The sequence below is a fragment of the Manis javanica genome, unplaced genomic scaffold (genome assembly GCF_040802235.1).
Source record: "Manis javanica isolate MJ-LG unplaced genomic scaffold, MJ_LKY HiC_scaffold_25, whole genome shotgun sequence".
In the NCBI taxonomy this organism is placed as follows: Eukaryota; Metazoa; Chordata; class Mammalia; order Pholidota; family Manidae; genus Manis; species Manis javanica.
Genome location: NW_027332171.1, coordinates 1,788,008 through 1,807,191, shown reverse-complemented (window position 1 = coordinate 1,807,191; position 19,184 = coordinate 1,788,008). Strand labels below are relative to the sequence as shown.

The 19,184-nt window shown below is 37.1% G+C and overlaps 1 protein-coding gene across 1 annotated transcript; it reads right to left on the bottom strand.

The window, feature by feature from the left end:
- Positions 1 to 6,414: 6,414 nt before the first annotated feature.
- Positions 6,415 to 7,353, bottom strand: LOC140847611 (olfactory receptor 5AN1-like). Its single transcript, XM_073228324.1, has one exon. The coding sequence runs from the start codon at positions 7,351 to 7,353 to the stop codon at positions 6,415 to 6,417; it is 939 nt and encodes a 312-aa protein (XP_073084425.1).
- Positions 7,354 to 19,184: the final 11,831 nt, after the last annotated feature.

Genomic DNA, 19,184 nt, shown 5'->3' with positions numbered 1-19,184 from the left:
ATGGAAACATTGTTGTTTAGCCTCCATGTGTTTGTGGGTTTGTTTTCTTCATGTAATTTATTTCTAGTTTCATACCATTGTGATCTAAAAATATGCTTAACACGTTTGCAGTATTTTTTAAATTATTTGTTGTATGTGTCTTAATATGTGATCTACCTATATGGTCTTTCTGTGTCTTAATATGTGGTCTACTCTGGAGAATGTTCCATGTACACTTCAGAAAATTTTGTATCCTGCTGTTTTTGGGTGGAATGTTCAGTATGTAACAATTTAGTCTATCTGATACGATGTGTTATTTAATGCCTCTGTTTCCTTATTTATTTTTTGTCTCATTTACATGTCCATTGATGTAAGTGGTATGTTAAAGTCCCCTAATATGATTGACTTGTGGTCTGTTTCTTTCTTTAGTTCTGTTAGTATTTGTTTCACATATTTAGGTGGTCCTATGTTGTGTGCCCAGATATTTATAATAGTTACATTCTCTTGATGGACTGATCTTTTTATCATCATGTAATGACCTTCTTTGTCTCTTCTTACTTTCTTTCTTTTGAAATCTGTTTTGTCTGATACAAGTACTGGTACTCCTGGGGTTATTTCTCCCTATTATTTCCATGAAATATCTTTTCTACCCCGTGACGCTCATTCTGTGTATGTCTGTGGGTCTGAAATGAGTCTCTGGTAGGCAGCATTGGAATGGGTCTTGTTTCTTTATGTATTGTGCAACTCTATGTGTTTTGTTGATGTATTCAGTCCATTTACATTTAAGGTAATTATTGATAGATAATTACTGTCTGCCATTTTATTAACTGGTTTCCGGTTGGTTTTTTTTAGTTCTTCTCTGTTCCTTTCTCCCTCTCTTATACTGTTCTCCTAATTTGATGGTTATCTTTAGTGTTATGCTTACATTTATTTTTTAAATTTTTTTGTACCTATTATAGGCTTTAGGTTTGTGGTTACCATAAGGTTCATTGATAGTTTCCTACATATATAAAATTATATACTAAGTTATGGTCAATCTATTTCAAATACAATCTAAGTGTACTACTTTTTATTCTTCTTCATCCTCCACACTTTAAAGACAATATAATAATCTACATCTTTTGTGTAGGCAGTGCAGGTCACAGGGGCGGGCGACTAAGGGCTGAGCTGCCAGTGAGGGAAATGGCATGTTTGGAGCTGGTTCCCATGAATGCCTGAACACTTGGGCTTAGGGAGGGCTGGGGAAGCATCATCCACCTGCCCTTTCTCCTTGAAGAGACCTCCCTCCAGCCACTGACCCTTTGGCACATTTCCCAATACTGGTAAATTGTTTAAATGCCAGCACTGTGCTGGGTCTCAGAGGAACCAATGGAGCCTGCTGGCCCTCCACTAGTGACAGGAGTCTCAGGCTCCCAGAGTTCTAACACTACATACCTACCCTCCTACCTCCACATTTTATGTTTTTGATGCATAAATTTATATCTTTTTTGTCTTGTGTATCCACTAACAAATGATTGTAGTTATAGTTATTTTTCTACTTATGCCTTTCAATCTTCTTACTAGATTTGTAAGTGATATACCACTACAATGACAATATTTGAGTATCTAAACTTTACTTCTCTGTAAGATATCTTATCCATAAGATATCTGAGTATGGTTCTCTTTGGATTCACATTATTTGGAATCATCTGGGATTCCTAGATCTGGATGTCTGCTTTTTTCCTCAGTTAAGGAAATAGTAAGCCATTATTTCTTGAAAATGCTTTGCAAGCGTTCTCTTTCTCTCTCTCTCTCTCTCTCTCTCTCTCTCTCTCTCTCTCTCTCTCTCTCTCTGTCTCATCATCTTCTGGGACTTCCATAATGCAAATATTGATCTGTATAAATCCTTGAAGCTATCTTCATTTTGTTCAGTCTTCATTCTTTTCGCTTTTCTGATTGTATTACTTGCACTGACCTATCTTCAATATAACTGATCCTTTTTTATATTTCCTCTAGTGTGCGATTGAATATCCACTTTGAATTTTCATTATATTTTCTGAATCTCTGTGATTTCTATTTGATAATTTCTTATATTTTGCAGCTATTTATTGAAACTCATTTTGTTCATGCATTATTCTCCTAACCTTGGTGGATATCTTTATCACCAGAAATGGAATTCCTTATCCCTATTTCAATAAGGTCTATTTCTAGATTTTTATTTTGTTCTTTTGTTTGGAACATGTGTCTCAATTTCTTAATTCTTCTAGATTCTCTGTATTGGTTTATGTGCCTTAAATAAAATAGCCACCTCTCCTACTCTGCAAGGGGTATCTTGTCCATCTGGGCCCAACCTCATGATTATCTCTCAATCCTTTGTGGTGTCCAGCAGCCTTCATTCCTCTTAGTAGCTCCTTATAGTTATGGCATAACAAGAACTGTCACTGACCCAAAGGAAGAATCCCATTCAACAGCTACATGCAGGGTAATTGGGACCAGACACTCAGGACGCATTTTGAAAGTATGTACATAGGTTTCTTTTGGAGAAATACTGGGGTTGGGTGTTTCCTTCTTTGCCCTCTGCACTAATCCCTGGGGATGGTAGTTAACAATTGTTTCTTTGTGGGCTACAGACCTCAGGAACACAAGAGTGTAAGCCCCAGTGACCCAAAGAGCCAGGCTGACGAGTAATGTACCTTCTAAGCAGCAATCACAAAACTAAGTTAATAATTGTCAAGTACTCACAGTACTGAAAAACAACTATACATTCAACATCATCTCTATGAAAATTCTAATGGCATCATTCACAAGAACAGAAAACACAATACTAAACTTTGCATGAAACGACAAAGGACACTCAATACCAAAGCAATTCTGAAAAAGAACAAACCTGGAAGCATCACACTTCTGATTTAAAACCGTCCTACAAAGCTTTGCTAATCAAAACAATATGACCTACCTTAAACATAGACATATAACCCAGTGTAACAAATAGGGAGTCGAACAGTCAACCCCTGCATGTGTAGTCCAACAGTGTTTGAATAGAAAGGCAAAAATACTCAATGGAGAAAGAGTAGTCTCTTAAACAAATGGTGTTGGAAAACTGGATAAGCATGCATGATAATGAAATTGGACCACCATCTTCCACCAGTCACAAACAATAACCATAAATATATTAAATATTTGAAAGAAACACCTAAAGCATAAAATTCCTAGAAGAAAAGACAGAGAAAGAACTCCTTGAAATTGACCTTGGCAATAATTTTTTAGGATATGGCACCAAAAAAGAAACAAGCGACAAAAGCAAAATTCAGCAAGTGGGACATCAAATTAAAATGTTCCTGCACAGAAAAGAAACAACATGAAAAGACAACCTGGAGAATGGCAGAAAATATCTGCAAACCATATATCAGACAAGGCATTGATAGCCAATATATACAAAAAACTCAAACAACTCAATAATAATACAACAAACAAACCAAATAAAGGATGGACAGAGAAACTGAACAGACATTTTTACAAGAAGACATCCAAATGGCCGACAAGTATATGAAAAGGTGCTCAACATCACTAATAATCAGAGAAATGCAAAATTAAAGGATAAACAAAATGAGATATCACCTCACACTTGTTAGAATGGCCAACATCAAGAAGACAAGAGATAACATGGGTTGGTGATGTACACTTTGTGATGAGAATGTAAATGGTTTAAGTCACTATTAGCATGGAGGTTAATTCAACTTTTACAATGGTACAACCATACAGTCCAACAATACCACGTCTGTGTATATGGCCACTGCATATGAAAAAATGATATCAGAAAGATATCTGCACTCCCATGTTTACTGCAGCATTACTCACAATAGCCAAGATACGGAAAAAAAGTGTCCATCAGTGTGTGAATGGGTGAAGAAGTCATGGCATACACTAACAGTGGAATATAATTGAACCACAAGAGCAAAGGAAATGCTACCATTTGTGACAATATGGATGGAATTTGGGATCATTATGCTAAGTGCAATAAAACCAGAAAAAGGCAAATACTGTATGATGTCACTTATTTGTGGAATCTCTTAAAAGTCAAATTCAAAGAAATAGAGAGTAGAATTGTGGTTACCTGGGGCTGGGGGACAGAACCCTTGAGGAGATGTTATGAAACGGTATTAACTTGCAACTAGAAGATGAATAAATCTGGACACTGAATGCACAGCATAGTGATTAGAATCAACGACACTGTATTATAAACCTAACAGAGGTCTATCTCCCGAGAAAGTCCTCATGGCCGCTTAGAAACAGGTTTCTCACACATTCTCACACATTTTAAAGAGAAATCCTTCAAAAAGCATGCCTATGCATGCACAGGGACCACACATCCTTTATTCATACCACATTCTTTCCTTGTCAGGAGGAAAGCCCTCACAAACTTTCCCAGAGGATCAATAATTCCACTCTTTCGACCCTGCCCATGTGGAGTCTCATGGAAGACTTGGAAAAGCCTTCAAACACCTCTTCACTTACAGTCCTTCATTAAACAGAGCTATTCATGTGGCCCATCAGATCTGAGATCCCAAAACAACAGTAAGAATCCAATGAATCTCCAAGGATAATATGTAAAAGTAATGACATCTGTTCTGTGTCAGTTTGTTCATGCCTGGCCAATCTGGCAAATTAATAGCAAGTATCATTGTACATGTTCCAGGTTTTTTTAACCAGACTACAATCACCCAAAGTTGTGTGTCCTTCCTCAGACAGAGGAAATTGCCTAGATCTGCGAATGATACATATCCCATTACTATTTCCTCTCCTGAGCCTTGAGGGTTTCTGGAAAATATCAGTACTAAATGAACTCTAACCATTCTACTCCATTCATTATCACCTCATACAACCATAAATCTCTAGGACAAGAAATGCCAAACACAGATGACAGGAAAGAACATATACAGTTTGTCATATTTATTCTTAGTTCAGCAACACTGAATATGCAGTAACTCTATTACCACAATGATATTTCCCATAGGTCTCCTCCTACCAAAAATGAACAGATACTGAAATATCAGAAGTGACTTGATAGTGCGAACCATCAGCTATGTCAACCAAGGTACATTTCTAGATTTAATGGGGAAGAGAGATGTTTGAGTCCCACAATAACAGAAATGGCTGTTGGCTATGACGTGGATTTTGAGTGTCATCTCCCATGAGAAATCCTCATTAAACACTAGATCCAAGAAACTAAATCATCGGAATCATAAGTAAATGGCACTGAAGGGACCACATTCTTCATTTCACTCCTCTTTGTGATTCAAGTCACCTCCTCCTTCCTTAGATGGCAGCTGGCGGTGATGAGGATGGAGCTTAAGCATTGTTACATGGTTAGTTCTGAAAGAGGCCTTAGAAAAATATTAGCTGTCTCAGATTGGTGTTTCCAGAAGTGTTTAGCCAAAGATAAGGTTCAAAGGATCTGATAAGGCAGAAATGCGATTGTATGCAATAATACATTAAAGAAAGAAACGTTTACTGCAAAGCATGAAGACAAGCAGATAAATGGGAAATACAACTAAGAATAAAAATCTTCACCAGATGCACTCAGCAGCATCTGAGTTGCACCAGCTGGGAAGCCCATGAAAACAGCCATCCTGACCCACTTTGGGACAATGATGATAGGCAGAGCATCCCCTCCATGTGTGAGGCTTCATGGTGTGGCCCTAGGGCTCCTGTTTATACTCTAGTACAAACAGCTTCTGTAACTATTATTATAAAAGCCTCATTTATTATGATTTCATGCAACCTTGCAAGACAACTGACTGTTCCAATGTTCCCTGAACAGGCCATGATCTGAGCACATTATGAGGAGTCAAACTCTCTTAAGAGTCTCTTCAAGCTCTGTTTATTGGCAGAGTTTGCCCCAATACAGACCTAAGCAATCTTCCTTTTCCCTACAAGGAGGTACAACCAGGCCAACTGTATAGCTTTGTTTGTCCAAAGGCACTTCATCTGCCATGGTTCATTCCCATTCCGGTCAGAAACACACAGCAAGCATGGATCACTATAATGTCTGGATTATGTTGCATCAGAACATGTGGGAGACTGTGTTCCTACATTCCTGGGCCTCTGTCAGGTATCTCGCCTTTACAGTCAGAAGGCTGTCATTAAACAGGCCTCATTCTCAAAAGAAAAAAATAGAAGTTTCTGAATCTGAATGTTTCATCTATATTTTAGGGTATATTAATAAATGAAGCCTCTCTTCATGGAGGGGGAAACTGGAGAAGCTCGAAGAATTACACTCATTGTCTTTGCCTGGATTTGAGTAAGATGTTGTTCCTTTGGCCATAGAACCTGTCAAATCATCCTTGTCTGTCCAAAGGCAGTATGAATTTTCTTATAGTCTATTCATGGCCTCAGTATTGTGGGTTAAGAGGATTCTGACAGGATGAATCTGCAAAAATACCAGAATTTGTTAAGTTAGCAATACCCTCCCTTCTTCTGCAACCTCTTCAAGGCATCTTTGATTTCCTTGTTCCTCAGACTGTAAATCAAGGGATTCAACATGGGAATCATCACTGTGTAAAAAACTGATGCAAATCTGTCAAAGTTGGAAGAACCACCAGAGCTGGACCTCAAATAGACAAACATACCTGAGGTATAGAAGAGGGAAACCGCTGTCAGGTGAGAAGCACAGGTGTTGAAAGCCTTGGACCTGCCTTTAGCTGTAGTGATCTTCATGATGGAGATGATGATATAGCCATAGGATACTATGATAACCACGACATTTATTATTCCATAGAATATTATTAATACAGCAGCCAAGAGTCGAACAAAGAAAGTGTCAGTGCAGGACAAGACTAACAACTGGGGCATGTCACAGAAGAAGTGGTGGATGACATTAGGACCACAGAAGTGGAGCTGAAGAATGGCACACAACTGGGATAGGGAAGCAGAGAGGCCAGCCATATAGGAGCCCAGCACCATCCTAACACAGAGGGTGGGTGACATGATTGATGAATAGAGAAGTGGATTACAAATGGCAGCATAGCGGTCATAGGCCATGGCAGTCATGAGACAAGTCTCAGTCAGTCCTGTGGCTGAAAAGAAGAAGTACTGAACAGCACAACCCACTAGAGTGATGGTATGCTGTTCCTGAAAAAAGTCAGACAGCATCTTGGGGGCTGTGGAGGTCACATAGCTGATGTCTAGGAAGGACAGGTTGCTGAGGAAGAAGTACATGGGTGTGTGGAGGTGGGAATCCATTCTTATTAAGATGATGATGCTCAGGTTCCAAGTCAGAGTTGTAACGTAGATCACCAGGAACACAACAAAGAGCACTGCTTTGATTCTGGGAAAATCGGAGAAGCCCAAGAGGATGAAGTGGGTGATCTCTGTAATATTTCGTCTCCTAATCATAGCCTCAGTTCTCCTGAGATCAAAAAAAGAGACAAGAGAATGCACCGCTGACTCAACGGAAATGGCAGCATTACAATTCTCCTAAGTGCCCGTTTTTTCCTCCATGGAGCACAAGAAAAAGGGAAATGCTCACTGTCTTGCTGTAAACACTGCTGCTTTTCATCTCACATTGTCGAGTACCTGCTCAGTGCTTCAGGTTCTCAGTTAAGGCATGAATTCCTATGAGAACTGAAGGACATATTTAAGCACTTGATGGAGAATTTTTTAGAAACACTAGAAAATCTGTGATTATTGTACATGGAGATCATTGATGAAAGTGTTTTCTCAAGACTTCTGTTTATTCATTATATAACTGCACTTTCTGATAATAATAGTGTAATAATTTGTAATAGACCTTCTGTCCCACATGGGCATCCTGATAAATTTTAAAAATTGATCCCATGATGCATGAGAAAAATGATTACCTTGTTTGTAATAATTTCTCAACTTTTGCAAATGTATTGAATATTTCATCTCCTAACTGGCCTGAAAATCATATCACAATTTATAACTCTGATAATATTTTTGTAGGGCATAGCATGTGTGACCAAAGAAGTTATAGAATAAATGTTCTTATGGAAGTCTTCATAGAAAGTACACCAAAGGGAGGCTAGTATAGCTAACTACTGACCTCAATATATTATTAACTTAAGGTGTTTTTCTACCTGAGCAATAGCATGGGACTACAGTTCAATGTTCAAATTTTGGAGATTTTGTTCTGATACCCTCCTTTTCTATGTACCTGCCCCTGTGGCTTAAACACACTAAGATATACCACTGACAATAAATAAGAACAATAAGAGGCCTTGAAACATCATGTTACTGGGAGGGCTGTAGGGAAATTCATGCAAATGCTCAGCACTCAATCTACTACATAGCAACTGTTTCAATAGGTGTTTACTATTATTATCATTAATTGATTACAGGTAACCATGAATTACAGTTGTACCCCTGGATAGGAATGCCAGGGCTGCTAGAGTTTTATGGATCCATTTAGCGAATTTCCTGAGAGATCACCAGCCTTCTAGGCAGTCAGGCATCATTACTTCTAGGCAGACATACATTCAGACCTCAGGTAGAAGTAAATCTCCTGGGGCCATGAAGATACAAGCCAGTGAAGGACTTCATATCAGGCTTGTTTGAGTTTGAGTCCACTTGGGTCAGTTGACAAGAAACATCACGCTATGACACGTCTTGGTGCAGACAAAGAGTCCATGTGGAAAATTTCAATTCTCAAGTTCTTCATAGTTCTTTTTAATATTTTTTTGTTGATACAGTCAGCTGGTTAGAACTTAGTAACAGATTCACAATAGATATAACCTCTTGGTTATGATACATAAATTTTCTGACCTTCCTTGAAATGAAAGAGTTAATCATTGAGAATAGCCAAGAAAATTTTTGACAAAGATTAATAAGGAAAAGGACTTGAAATGAGCAAACAAGCAAAACCCAAATCAGAATGGACCATAAATACAGAGAACAAACTGGTGGTTGTCGTAAAAGGTTGGGGTAGGGGAATGGATGAAATAGGTGATGGGATAGAGGAACAAACTTCCAATTGTATAATAAATAATTTATGGGATAAAAAGTACAGCATAGGGAATAGAGTCAATAACTGTATGGTGACAAATGGTAACTACATTTACAGTGGTATGATTTCATAATGCATAAAATTGTATCCCTATGCTGCACACCTGAAACTAATATAGTGTATGTCTACTATACTATAATTTTTAAAAATGAAAAAGGTTTAAATATAAAAATTGAAGAAGTAAATAAAAAGCCTTGTACTTTCAGATACTAAAAAGTTTAATAAACATGAACAATTTATAATTCTTGTAGAAGTAGAAAAGCATCATAAGAACACACGGAAATTGTGGAAAAATGGAAATATTAGTAAAAATTGAAAATACAATAAAACTAGAACTCCCTTTTAAGTTATTATTTCAGTTGATAGCGAAGGATAAACACTTATTTTGCTTTTAAGTAATCTTGGGATGGGAATGATCTATCTGAAATATAACACCAAAACAGAAAACATAAAGAAAAAATACTATTTAACAATTTAAAATATGGTTACAGCAGAAAAATCCACTTAAGTAAAATACCCTTGAAACACAGTTGCTGAATTGGGAAAAAAAGAGTTCCAAAACAATAAAAAAAGACAATGTTGGGGGGTGGGAGAAAGAGGAAAGCTGTACAACACAGAGAAGACAAGTAGTGATTCTACAACATTTTGCTATGCTGATGAACAGTGACTGTAAAGTGGTTTAAAGGGGGGACCTGGTAGAGGGGTGAGCCTAGTAAACATAATATTCTTCATGTAAGTGTAGATTAATGATAACAAAAAAAAGTAATAAAAGGGGAATTACTCCCTGACAGGATAAAAATAACTGTAAACCAATGATTAATGCATGCTTTAAATATCCTTAATTTTGATCACTTAAAGGGTGTCAGATGATTGGCTATGGAGGTACATTTTTATGATAATATTCCTTTCTTTTAAAAAAAAGCATTTCCTGTGTTGTGACCTCCAATGAGTTCTACACAATGGTATAAAGGGAATATCAAAGTGTGGGCAAAGGGTCTGTTTGTGTTTATACAGAGTATCAAAGCCTAATTTGGCAACCCAGAAAATGAACTAAGATACGATATGAAGAAGAACTTCCAGCATCAGCACTCTCTGGAAGAGTCATACCGGAAGATGATCATCAAGAAACCTCAACAAAGATCCAGGCGATGCTGCAGTTGCAGCTGCATTCATCCCACCGGTTCCTGGACTTGCCATTGGAATGAAGAAGGAGATATCTAAGCTGGCCTGTGCATACAGTAAAACAACAAATTTGACTGGATCTATACTGTCAGAACTCAACCAAGAATTAGGAGAAGTGCAAGTTGTAGCGCTCCAAAACCTTACAACTACAGACTATCTACTGTTAAAAGAACATATGGGATGTGAACAGTCCCCAGGAATGGGTTGTTTTAATTTGTCTGATTTCTCACAGACTGTTCAAGTTCAGCTGGACAATATCCACCATATCATAGATAAGTTTTCACAAATGCCTAAGGTGCCTAACTGGTTTTCTTGGTTTCACTGGAGGTGGCTGGTAATTATAGGTCTGCTTTGGTTATGTAACTGTATTCCTATTAAGTTAAAGTGTGTACACAATTTAATTAGTAGTTTTAAACCTATACATGCTGAAGTTACTCTACAAGAAGATATGTCAAAGAAATAATCAATCTTCCCATGTTATCTTCCATCTGCTACTTCCATAGCTTTTCTTCTTCCTTCCTAATTACAACCTTAAATAGAATTCGTGCCTCATATAGAGTATACCGAGAATCATAATTCCTCCAAGTGGTAAAGATACCTCAAGACAAATGCTGGGCATAGAAGCCACAGGGCATCAATATGCAAAGAAGTAGAAAGCTAACCTTTTCAAACAATAAGGCTTCTCTCTCACTTACCAACTTTACATTACCCTGTATGGCCCTGGAAGATGACTGGTTAGCCAGAGACGGGTAAGATTCTTCAAGGGAGGAACAACCAAAGACAGGCACAGTCGTAGGGGAGCCATCAGGTGAGAAATTGGGGATCAACAGAGGTGAGGCTTAGAACCTCACCCCCCTGTTTTAAGAGAAATCTTCTGCATCCGTGGATGTTTTATTGCCCTTGTCTAGCTTGGATTAACACTTAGTCTACAGGCACCCACCTGATCATCTACATTTGCTCTCTTACAGCACTAAACTATGTTTTCTACCTTTATCTTGCATCTACCTACTACTTCAGCATTTTATTAAAAATTAATAATAATAATAATAAGTGAGAAATGTGGGATTCACATATAAATCAAGTATAAAAATCAAACGAATATTCATATTTGACCTGATTGTTTATAGTTCATAATATGTGATCAAAACAGAAAGTTTCTGTGATGAATGCCCTTGTACTGTTCACCATGTAAGAACTTATTCACTATGTAAGAACTTGTTCACCATGTAAGAACTTGTTCATTATGCTTCAGAAGATTGGAGACTGACGAGAATTATGCTTGGGGTGGATTAATGATTGTACATTGAGCATTGAGTCCTCTATACAGAATTTTATTGTTGTTAACAACCATTTGATCAATAAATATGAGAGATGCCCTCTCAAAAAAAAAGACAATGTAGTAATGTCTTTTATATAAAAAGCATAAGTTAATGAAGGATACACATTGTCGTATATTGCTGATGATTGCACAAAATACTTCCACCTCACTAGAAGAAAAAAAACGCTTTACATAATCTCTCTCTAACACACACACCCATGAACCAATTACAAATACCAAAATGAGTGGTATGATTTTGGTATTCTTTATACTTGTATTTTCAATTTTCTTCAACTCCTACATTTATAATTAGAAAATCTATTAAGATACACAAATCCATAATCCTTAATCGTTAGCACAGAGAGACAGAAGGAGAGTGAGAGAGCGGGAAAGTGATGGAGAAAGAATGAGAGGGAAGACTTCAGACTTTCCTGACTTTTATTTCCTGGCATAGGACTCTTAGCCAGTTATTACCCGCTCTGTGCTCCAGTGGCCTCATGTATACACGGGGCTATAGTGCTTACCACCTCATGGGGTTGCTGCAAGGATTGAAGAGCATCAAGGGTTTAAAACAGTAAGACCTAAATAAATGTTAGCAATTATCATTCCCACAGTCTTTCCTCTCTGTGAAAGAAAAATAAGGCAGAGCTAATACTGAAGCATCAGGGACTCTTCATATAATTATTACTGAAACAGATGTTCTCTAACACAAGAATATTGTTGATGAATGATCATCTTTGTTTTCATCGTGTATTGCTCCATTATCTCCCACTCAGATGGATTATCAACTCCTAATGCTACTTTTTATGTTCCACCACCACCCAATGCAGCTGAAATGATAATACTGATGAGGTACAGTACATGGCCTAGTGGAGCTGGTTTATTTAACAAGAATCTGGCTATAGTAACACATTAGTAATTGCATTTAACAGTAAATACATATTGACTATACTAATAAATTATTCATTGTAGCTGTTTTGGATGTGGAAGTAAAAATATCCTGCTTTGCGTCATCTCAACTGTGTTTATATGGACTTGGAAATCTTTCTGCTACTCTTTGAAATCTTTCTGCTACTCTTTGAATAGAGTGCTGCCATGTCATTTCTCAAATGTTTTATCCAAGAGGAGTTCGTTTCAATGAAAATGTTTTGGAAACATGCACTGCCACACATACCATCTCCAAAAATACTAACATAATAGATCAAATCTGTGAAAATAACTCAAGCTTTGATCAAGAGGTTGCACTAAAATTCCTCACTTTATTACATTCCGGGAACAGAGGCAGCCACAACTAAATGCATTCTGTCTAACCCATCAGGGGCCCAAAAAGAGTGAGGAGTGGTGGGTTGTTTTACTTCTTTATGATAAAACTGACCCTGAAAACATAAGTTTAAAATCTGGTAAGCTAAAAACAGGGGGGAAACATTCTAAATATAATCACTCTATTCGATTAATTTTTTCCATGTGTCCACTAACTCATGAAAAGTTGGAATACAAAAGATGACTGATGTACATATGCTGGATATTTTACTATGTGGATAGAGTTAATACAAAACTTTTCCAGCCTTCTCTCTTTAGGACATAGTTTACAAGGTTGTGGAGAGTATACTGTGGGGTTAAGAAAGACGGGATGTCGCTGAATAGGGAAAATACAAGTAAAAGAAGGTGAAAGAGGGCACCACTACCTGTGCTCGGTGGGGCGTCTCTGAGACTGTGTCAACCAGCCACTGCCTTCATATCAGGCTCCTCAAAGATGACAACAGAGAACTATTTGCAATATTTCAAAGAAATGAAATTATACCAGAATACTCTGTCATATCATTATGTAGTAACTAACTTGTCTTTCCCTACTCAGAAATTATGTATCAAAGCTAAAATTTAAATGGCAATAAAGTTTTCATTATTATAAAAGCAGTACCCTCAAAGGAAAAATCATATTAAAAGGGTCTTTGGGATGGATAAAGTTAGGAAACAAACATATTTAAACTTAGGATATCCCCCTATAATTTAGTAAATTATTAATTTTTATTAAGTCCTCATTTACTAACTTCTAAAATTTGTTAGCATTTAGAGGTATTGCCTATTATATTCCAGATAATCCTATTATCCCAGTTAACAGGTGAAAAAACAGAGGCAAGAGAGTTCAAGATCACGTCCTTAAGAAACTGAAGACCTAGAGCTCAACCCCTGCCTCTCACCCCAGAGTAACAGCTGAAATGTTAGGTAAGAGGTTATTAATCTTTTCACTGAAGGACAGACAACATGGATAAGGAGAAAACCCCAGGAAGAGCCCTAAGTGGAGGGTGTGGGGGCGAGGGGGAGGGAGACTGAGGAACGGGGACACTGAGGACCACAAACCTCGTCCGCACAGTCCAACCGGGAGGATCCCACGGCTATCAAGACAGCACGGAATCCACTGAGCCCTCTAATCTCACCCTCTCACCTTGACCCAGATCCCTCAGGAACACACGGTTCTCACCAAAGGTTGAAACTGCTTATTTCTTTTCCAAAAGGGGTTTCTCAGTGAGCCCTATTACCCTCCAAGACAGGAGCTTTAGTCTATAAACTGGCTGTCCACTCACAGTGAGAGAGATGCCCACACCCGAGGGTCCTCTTAAATGTGTTGTTCAGGTGCCAGGAAAAAAGACAGTTAGAGGGAGAAAAGCCCACAGGTACTTGCTCTCCGGAGACATGGTTGTCAGGGCAGTTTTGTCCCAGCTAATCTCATGCTCCAATTTGTCCCGTGCCTTCTGATATAATCACCCAGTTCCCCGTGGTCCTCTCATGATCTCATGATGGTAGATTTTGCTTTAACGAATGTGGGGTCAGTAGATCTGCTGTGTATCTAGGGATCATCTAGTTTGATACCTTAAGTTTCCAGATGGGGAACCTGAAGCAAGAGGAGATGAAATATCCCACGATCGTGACACAGCCAGAGAGCTGGTAAAACAGCTTCAGAACAGTAAAGTAGATCTGTGGGTACCTCACTGTTTATAAAGCACCCCCATTACACACACACACACACACACACACACACACACACACACACACACACGCACATTTTTTCCAGTACCTGATCTTAATTAATCATCACAGCAAACCTGTAGGGCAGACATGGCCTTATTTTCTAAGCATAAGTGAGGAAACTGAGGCAATAAGGGATACAATAAAATTAATTCATGACAGAAATGTGACTTTTGATGGTTCCAATATGAACATTGGTATCAGACAAGGTGGGTGGAATTCTGGCTTTCCACTTGCTGGTTTGTGACCTTGAGCAAATTAACCTCTCCCCGCCTCACTACTGGCACCTATAAAGTAGAGCTGATAGTAATGGCTACTTCATTAAGTAGCTCTTCATAGAAATAATCAAGTTAGATAATGATTACACAGCACTTATTGGAGTGTGTCACACACAGCATGCCTCCTATTAATAGTAGATATAATTTTGGCATTCTGAATTGGAATTCCTTCCAATATATTAATGCTGTATTGCTAATCCCTCAGTTAATATATCTATAAAACATCATTCCTACAATTATTGCCTGGTTCATTTTTTTTAATGGTGCTCATTTGAATGGAGTCAAAAAGTATAAACTTTTAGTTATAAATAAGTCATGGGTTGCAATGTACTGTATTCCGTCATGGTGTATGACCTTTTAAAGAATTGTTGAATTCAGTTTGCCAATATTTTTATGAGGACTTTTGCACCTATATTCATTCAGATATTGAACTTTCCTTTCCTTTATATTAGTGTCCATGTCCATTTTTGGTATCATTTAAATGCTGCCCTCATAAAAAGGGTTTAGAAGTGTTACATCCTCTTCTACTTTTTGGAAGAATTTGAGAAGGATTCTCAATAATTCTTCTTTAAATGTTTCATAGAATCCACCAGTGAAGCCATTTGGTTCTGAAATTCTGGTAGGAACTTTTTGATGACTGATTCAGTCTTCTTGCTAATTGGTTTGTTGAGATTTTTTATTTCCTCATGATTCAGTATTGGTGAACTCTGTGTTTCTACCATTTGTCCATTTCTTCTAGCTGGACCTGTTTGTTGGTTTATAATTGTTCATGGTAGTCTCTTATTGTGCTTTGTATTTCTGTGGTATCACTTTGAATGTCTTTTCGTTCATTTATAAATTTATGTATTTCAGTCCTGTCTTTTTTTTTCTGTTGATGCGTATAGTTAAATGTTTGCCTGTTTTATCAGTTTAAAAAGGTAGTGCTTCTAAACTACGTTTTCTACCTTTATCTTGCATCTACCTACCACTTCAGCATTTTATTAAAAATAAAAATAATAATAATAATAGGAGAAATGTGGGATCAACATATAAATCAAGTACAAAAATCAAACGAATATTCATATTTGACCTGATTGTTTATAGGTCATAATGCATGATCAAAACCGAAAGTTTCTGTGATGAATGCCCTTGTACTGTTCACCATGTAAGAATTTATTCACTATGTAAGAATTCGTTCACCATGTAAGAACTTGTTCGTTATGCTTCAGAAGATTGGAGACTGATGAGAATTAGGCTTGAGATGGATTAATGATTGTACATTGAGCGTTGACCCCCCTATACTGAATTTTATTGTTGTTAACAACCATTTGATCAATAAATATGAGAGATGCCCTCTCAAGTAAATAAATAAATAAATAAATAAATAAATAAATAAATAAAAGTAAGAATAATAATAATAATAATAATAAGGGAGAAATGTGGGATTCACATATAAATCAAGTATAAAAATCAAACGAATATTCATTAAAAAAAAGGTAGCGCTTAGTTTCATTAATGTTTCCTACTATCCTTCAGTTTGATTATATGTACTTCTACTCTGATCTTTGTTATTTCCTTCCTTCTACTACTTAGTTCTAGTTACATACATTATAATCTTAGGTTGTTTTAATGACCTTCCTTCTTAATGCAGGTATTCATCATTATGAACTTCCTATCTAGAATGGCTTTGCTGCATTCCCTAAACTTTGGTATGTTATATTTCTGTTTCATTCAACTAGGACATTACTTTCTGTCTCTTTTGATGACTTCTATGACCCCCTGATGTGCAATAGCATATTGTTAAATCACCTCATATTATGAATCTTTCAGCTTTTTTTTCTACTTGAATTCTTACCATTGTGGTTGGAAAGGATACTTGATAGGATCTCAATCTTCTTAAATATATCAAGGTCTGTTTTGTGGCCTAACATATGGTCTATCCTGGAGAAGCTTACAAATAACTCCAGAACAATGTCTATGCTGCCTCCTTTAGATGAAATGCTTGTAAATATCTGTTAAGTCCATCTGTCCTGACATGTGGCTTAACTCCAATGTTCCATTGCTGGCAGTCCATCTGGATGATCGATCTAATGTTGAAAGTGGGGTGATGAAGCTCTCTGCTCTTATTGTATTGCTGTCTAGCTCTCCCTTCATCTCTGTTAATATCTGTCTTCTTTATTTAAGTGCTCCTCTATGGGGGACATAAATACTGACAAGTGCTATATCCTCCTGCTGGATGGACCACTTTATTATTATTATATAATAGCCTTCTTGTCTCTTCTCAGTCTCTGCCTAAAAGTCTCCTTTCTGATGTAACTATAGCTATCTCCTCTCTCTTTGGTCTCCATTTCCATGCAGTTTCTTTGCTTATCCCTTCGCCTCCCGTCTATCTGTGCCTCCAAAGCTGTAATGAGTCTTTGTTAAGCAGCACAGAGCTGGGTTTTGTTTTTTCATATATTCAGACATTCAATGTGTTTCACTGGAGAAAGTCCTGGTACATGTAAAGTATTATTGAGAGGTGTGGACTTACCATTGTCACTTTGCTCATTCATTTCTGGCTGTTTTGTGATCCTTCCATTCTTTTCTTCTCTTTTTACTCTCTTCCTCAGTGATTTAATGATTTTCTCTACTGCTATGCTTAAATTCTTTTCTCTTTGTGTATTTCCTAGAGGTTTTGGCTCTTTGTTATCATGAGGCTTGTATAAAACATCTGTTATAGTTATAACAGTCAATTAGAAGCTGCAAACAACTTAAGCTCTAACACACACTAAAACTACAGTGTTACCCTTCTGACTCCACATTTTATTTTTTGATGCAAAAACTTACATCTTTTTTTAATCATGTGTATCCAGTAACAAATTTTTGTGCTTATAGTTGTGTCTTAATTTGTCTTTCACTCTTCATACTGGATTTATAAGGGACATACCACTACAATGACATTAGTGTATCTGAACATAACTAGTTTTACCTTTCCAGTGAGAGTTACATTTTCATATGGTTCGTATTACTAACTAACAAGTTTTCATTTCTACATGAAGAAGTTCATTTAGAATCTCTTGCAAAGCCAATAAATAGACTGGTAATGAAATCTTTAGGGTTCATTGACTGGAAAACTCTCTATCTCTCCTTCAACTATGAAGGACAGCTTATCCTGTAGACTGTTCTAGGATGACATATTTCTCAACACATTGAATATATTGTACCATTCTCTCCTAGGCTTGCAAAATTTCTGCTGGAAAATTTACTGATAGTCTTCCACAGGTACTCTTGTACATAACAGGTTGTTTTTCTCTTTCTGTTTTAAGATTCCTTGTTTTAATATTTTTATGTTTTATTTATAATACATTTTGGTTTGGTTTTTTTGAAATTTACATTATTTTGAGTACTCTGAGATTCCTAGATCTGGATGTCTGTTTTTTCCCCAGGTCAGGGATATTTTCAACCATTAGTTATTGAAATAAGCTTTCACCCATTTCACTTTCTCTTCCCATCTGAGACTTCTAGAATGTAAATATTGATGTGTTTGTTTGATGGTGTCCCACAAGTCCCTTAAGCTATCTTCACTTTTTCCATTCTTTATTCTTTTTGCTCTTCTACAAGGATGAATTGCATTGACCTAGCTTCAATTTCATTGAGTATTTTTCTACTTCATCCAATAAGCTATTGAATCTATTTTGAATTTTTCAGTTTACTATGCATCTATGTGATTCTATTTCTTATATTTTGCAACTCTTTGCTGAAATTCTCATTTTGTTCATACATTATTTTCCTAACCTTGGTGAACACCTTTGTCTTCATAAGTGAACTGGTTATCAGGACAGTCACTTCTCCCTATTTCAGTAAAGTCTATTTCTAGAGTTTTATCTTCTTTTTTTTCATTGTTTGTTTGCTCTGTTTCTTCATTTTTCTTAATTCTCTGTGTTGGGTTCCATAAATAAATAAAAGAGCCACCTCCTATAGTCCACAAATGCTATATTGTGTAGATGTAAGTCATCATCCATCCAGGCCCTACCTCATAGTTATCTCTCAGTCTTTGTGGTTTCCCAGGAACCTTTGTTCTTCCCAGTAGCTTCTTGAAGTTCATGGCATAAGAAGAACTGTTAGTGACCTGAAATGGAGGATCTCTTTCAAGAACTAGATGTAGGGTGACTGGTACCAGACACTCAGGAAGCATTTTGAAGGAACAGAAATAGATTTATTTTGGAGAAATACTAGACTTGGGTGTTTCTTTCTATATCCTCTGCACTAGTCTCTGTGGATGATAATCAGTTAAGAACTATTTTCTTGTGGGCTGCAATCCCTGGGACTCATGTGCAAGTGCTAGTGACCAATAGGGCCAGGCTGACATGGGATGCACCTCTGAGCAGCAATCACAAACTCTTGGGCACCAGGTGTGTGCACAGGCTCCTTCCCAGGAGAG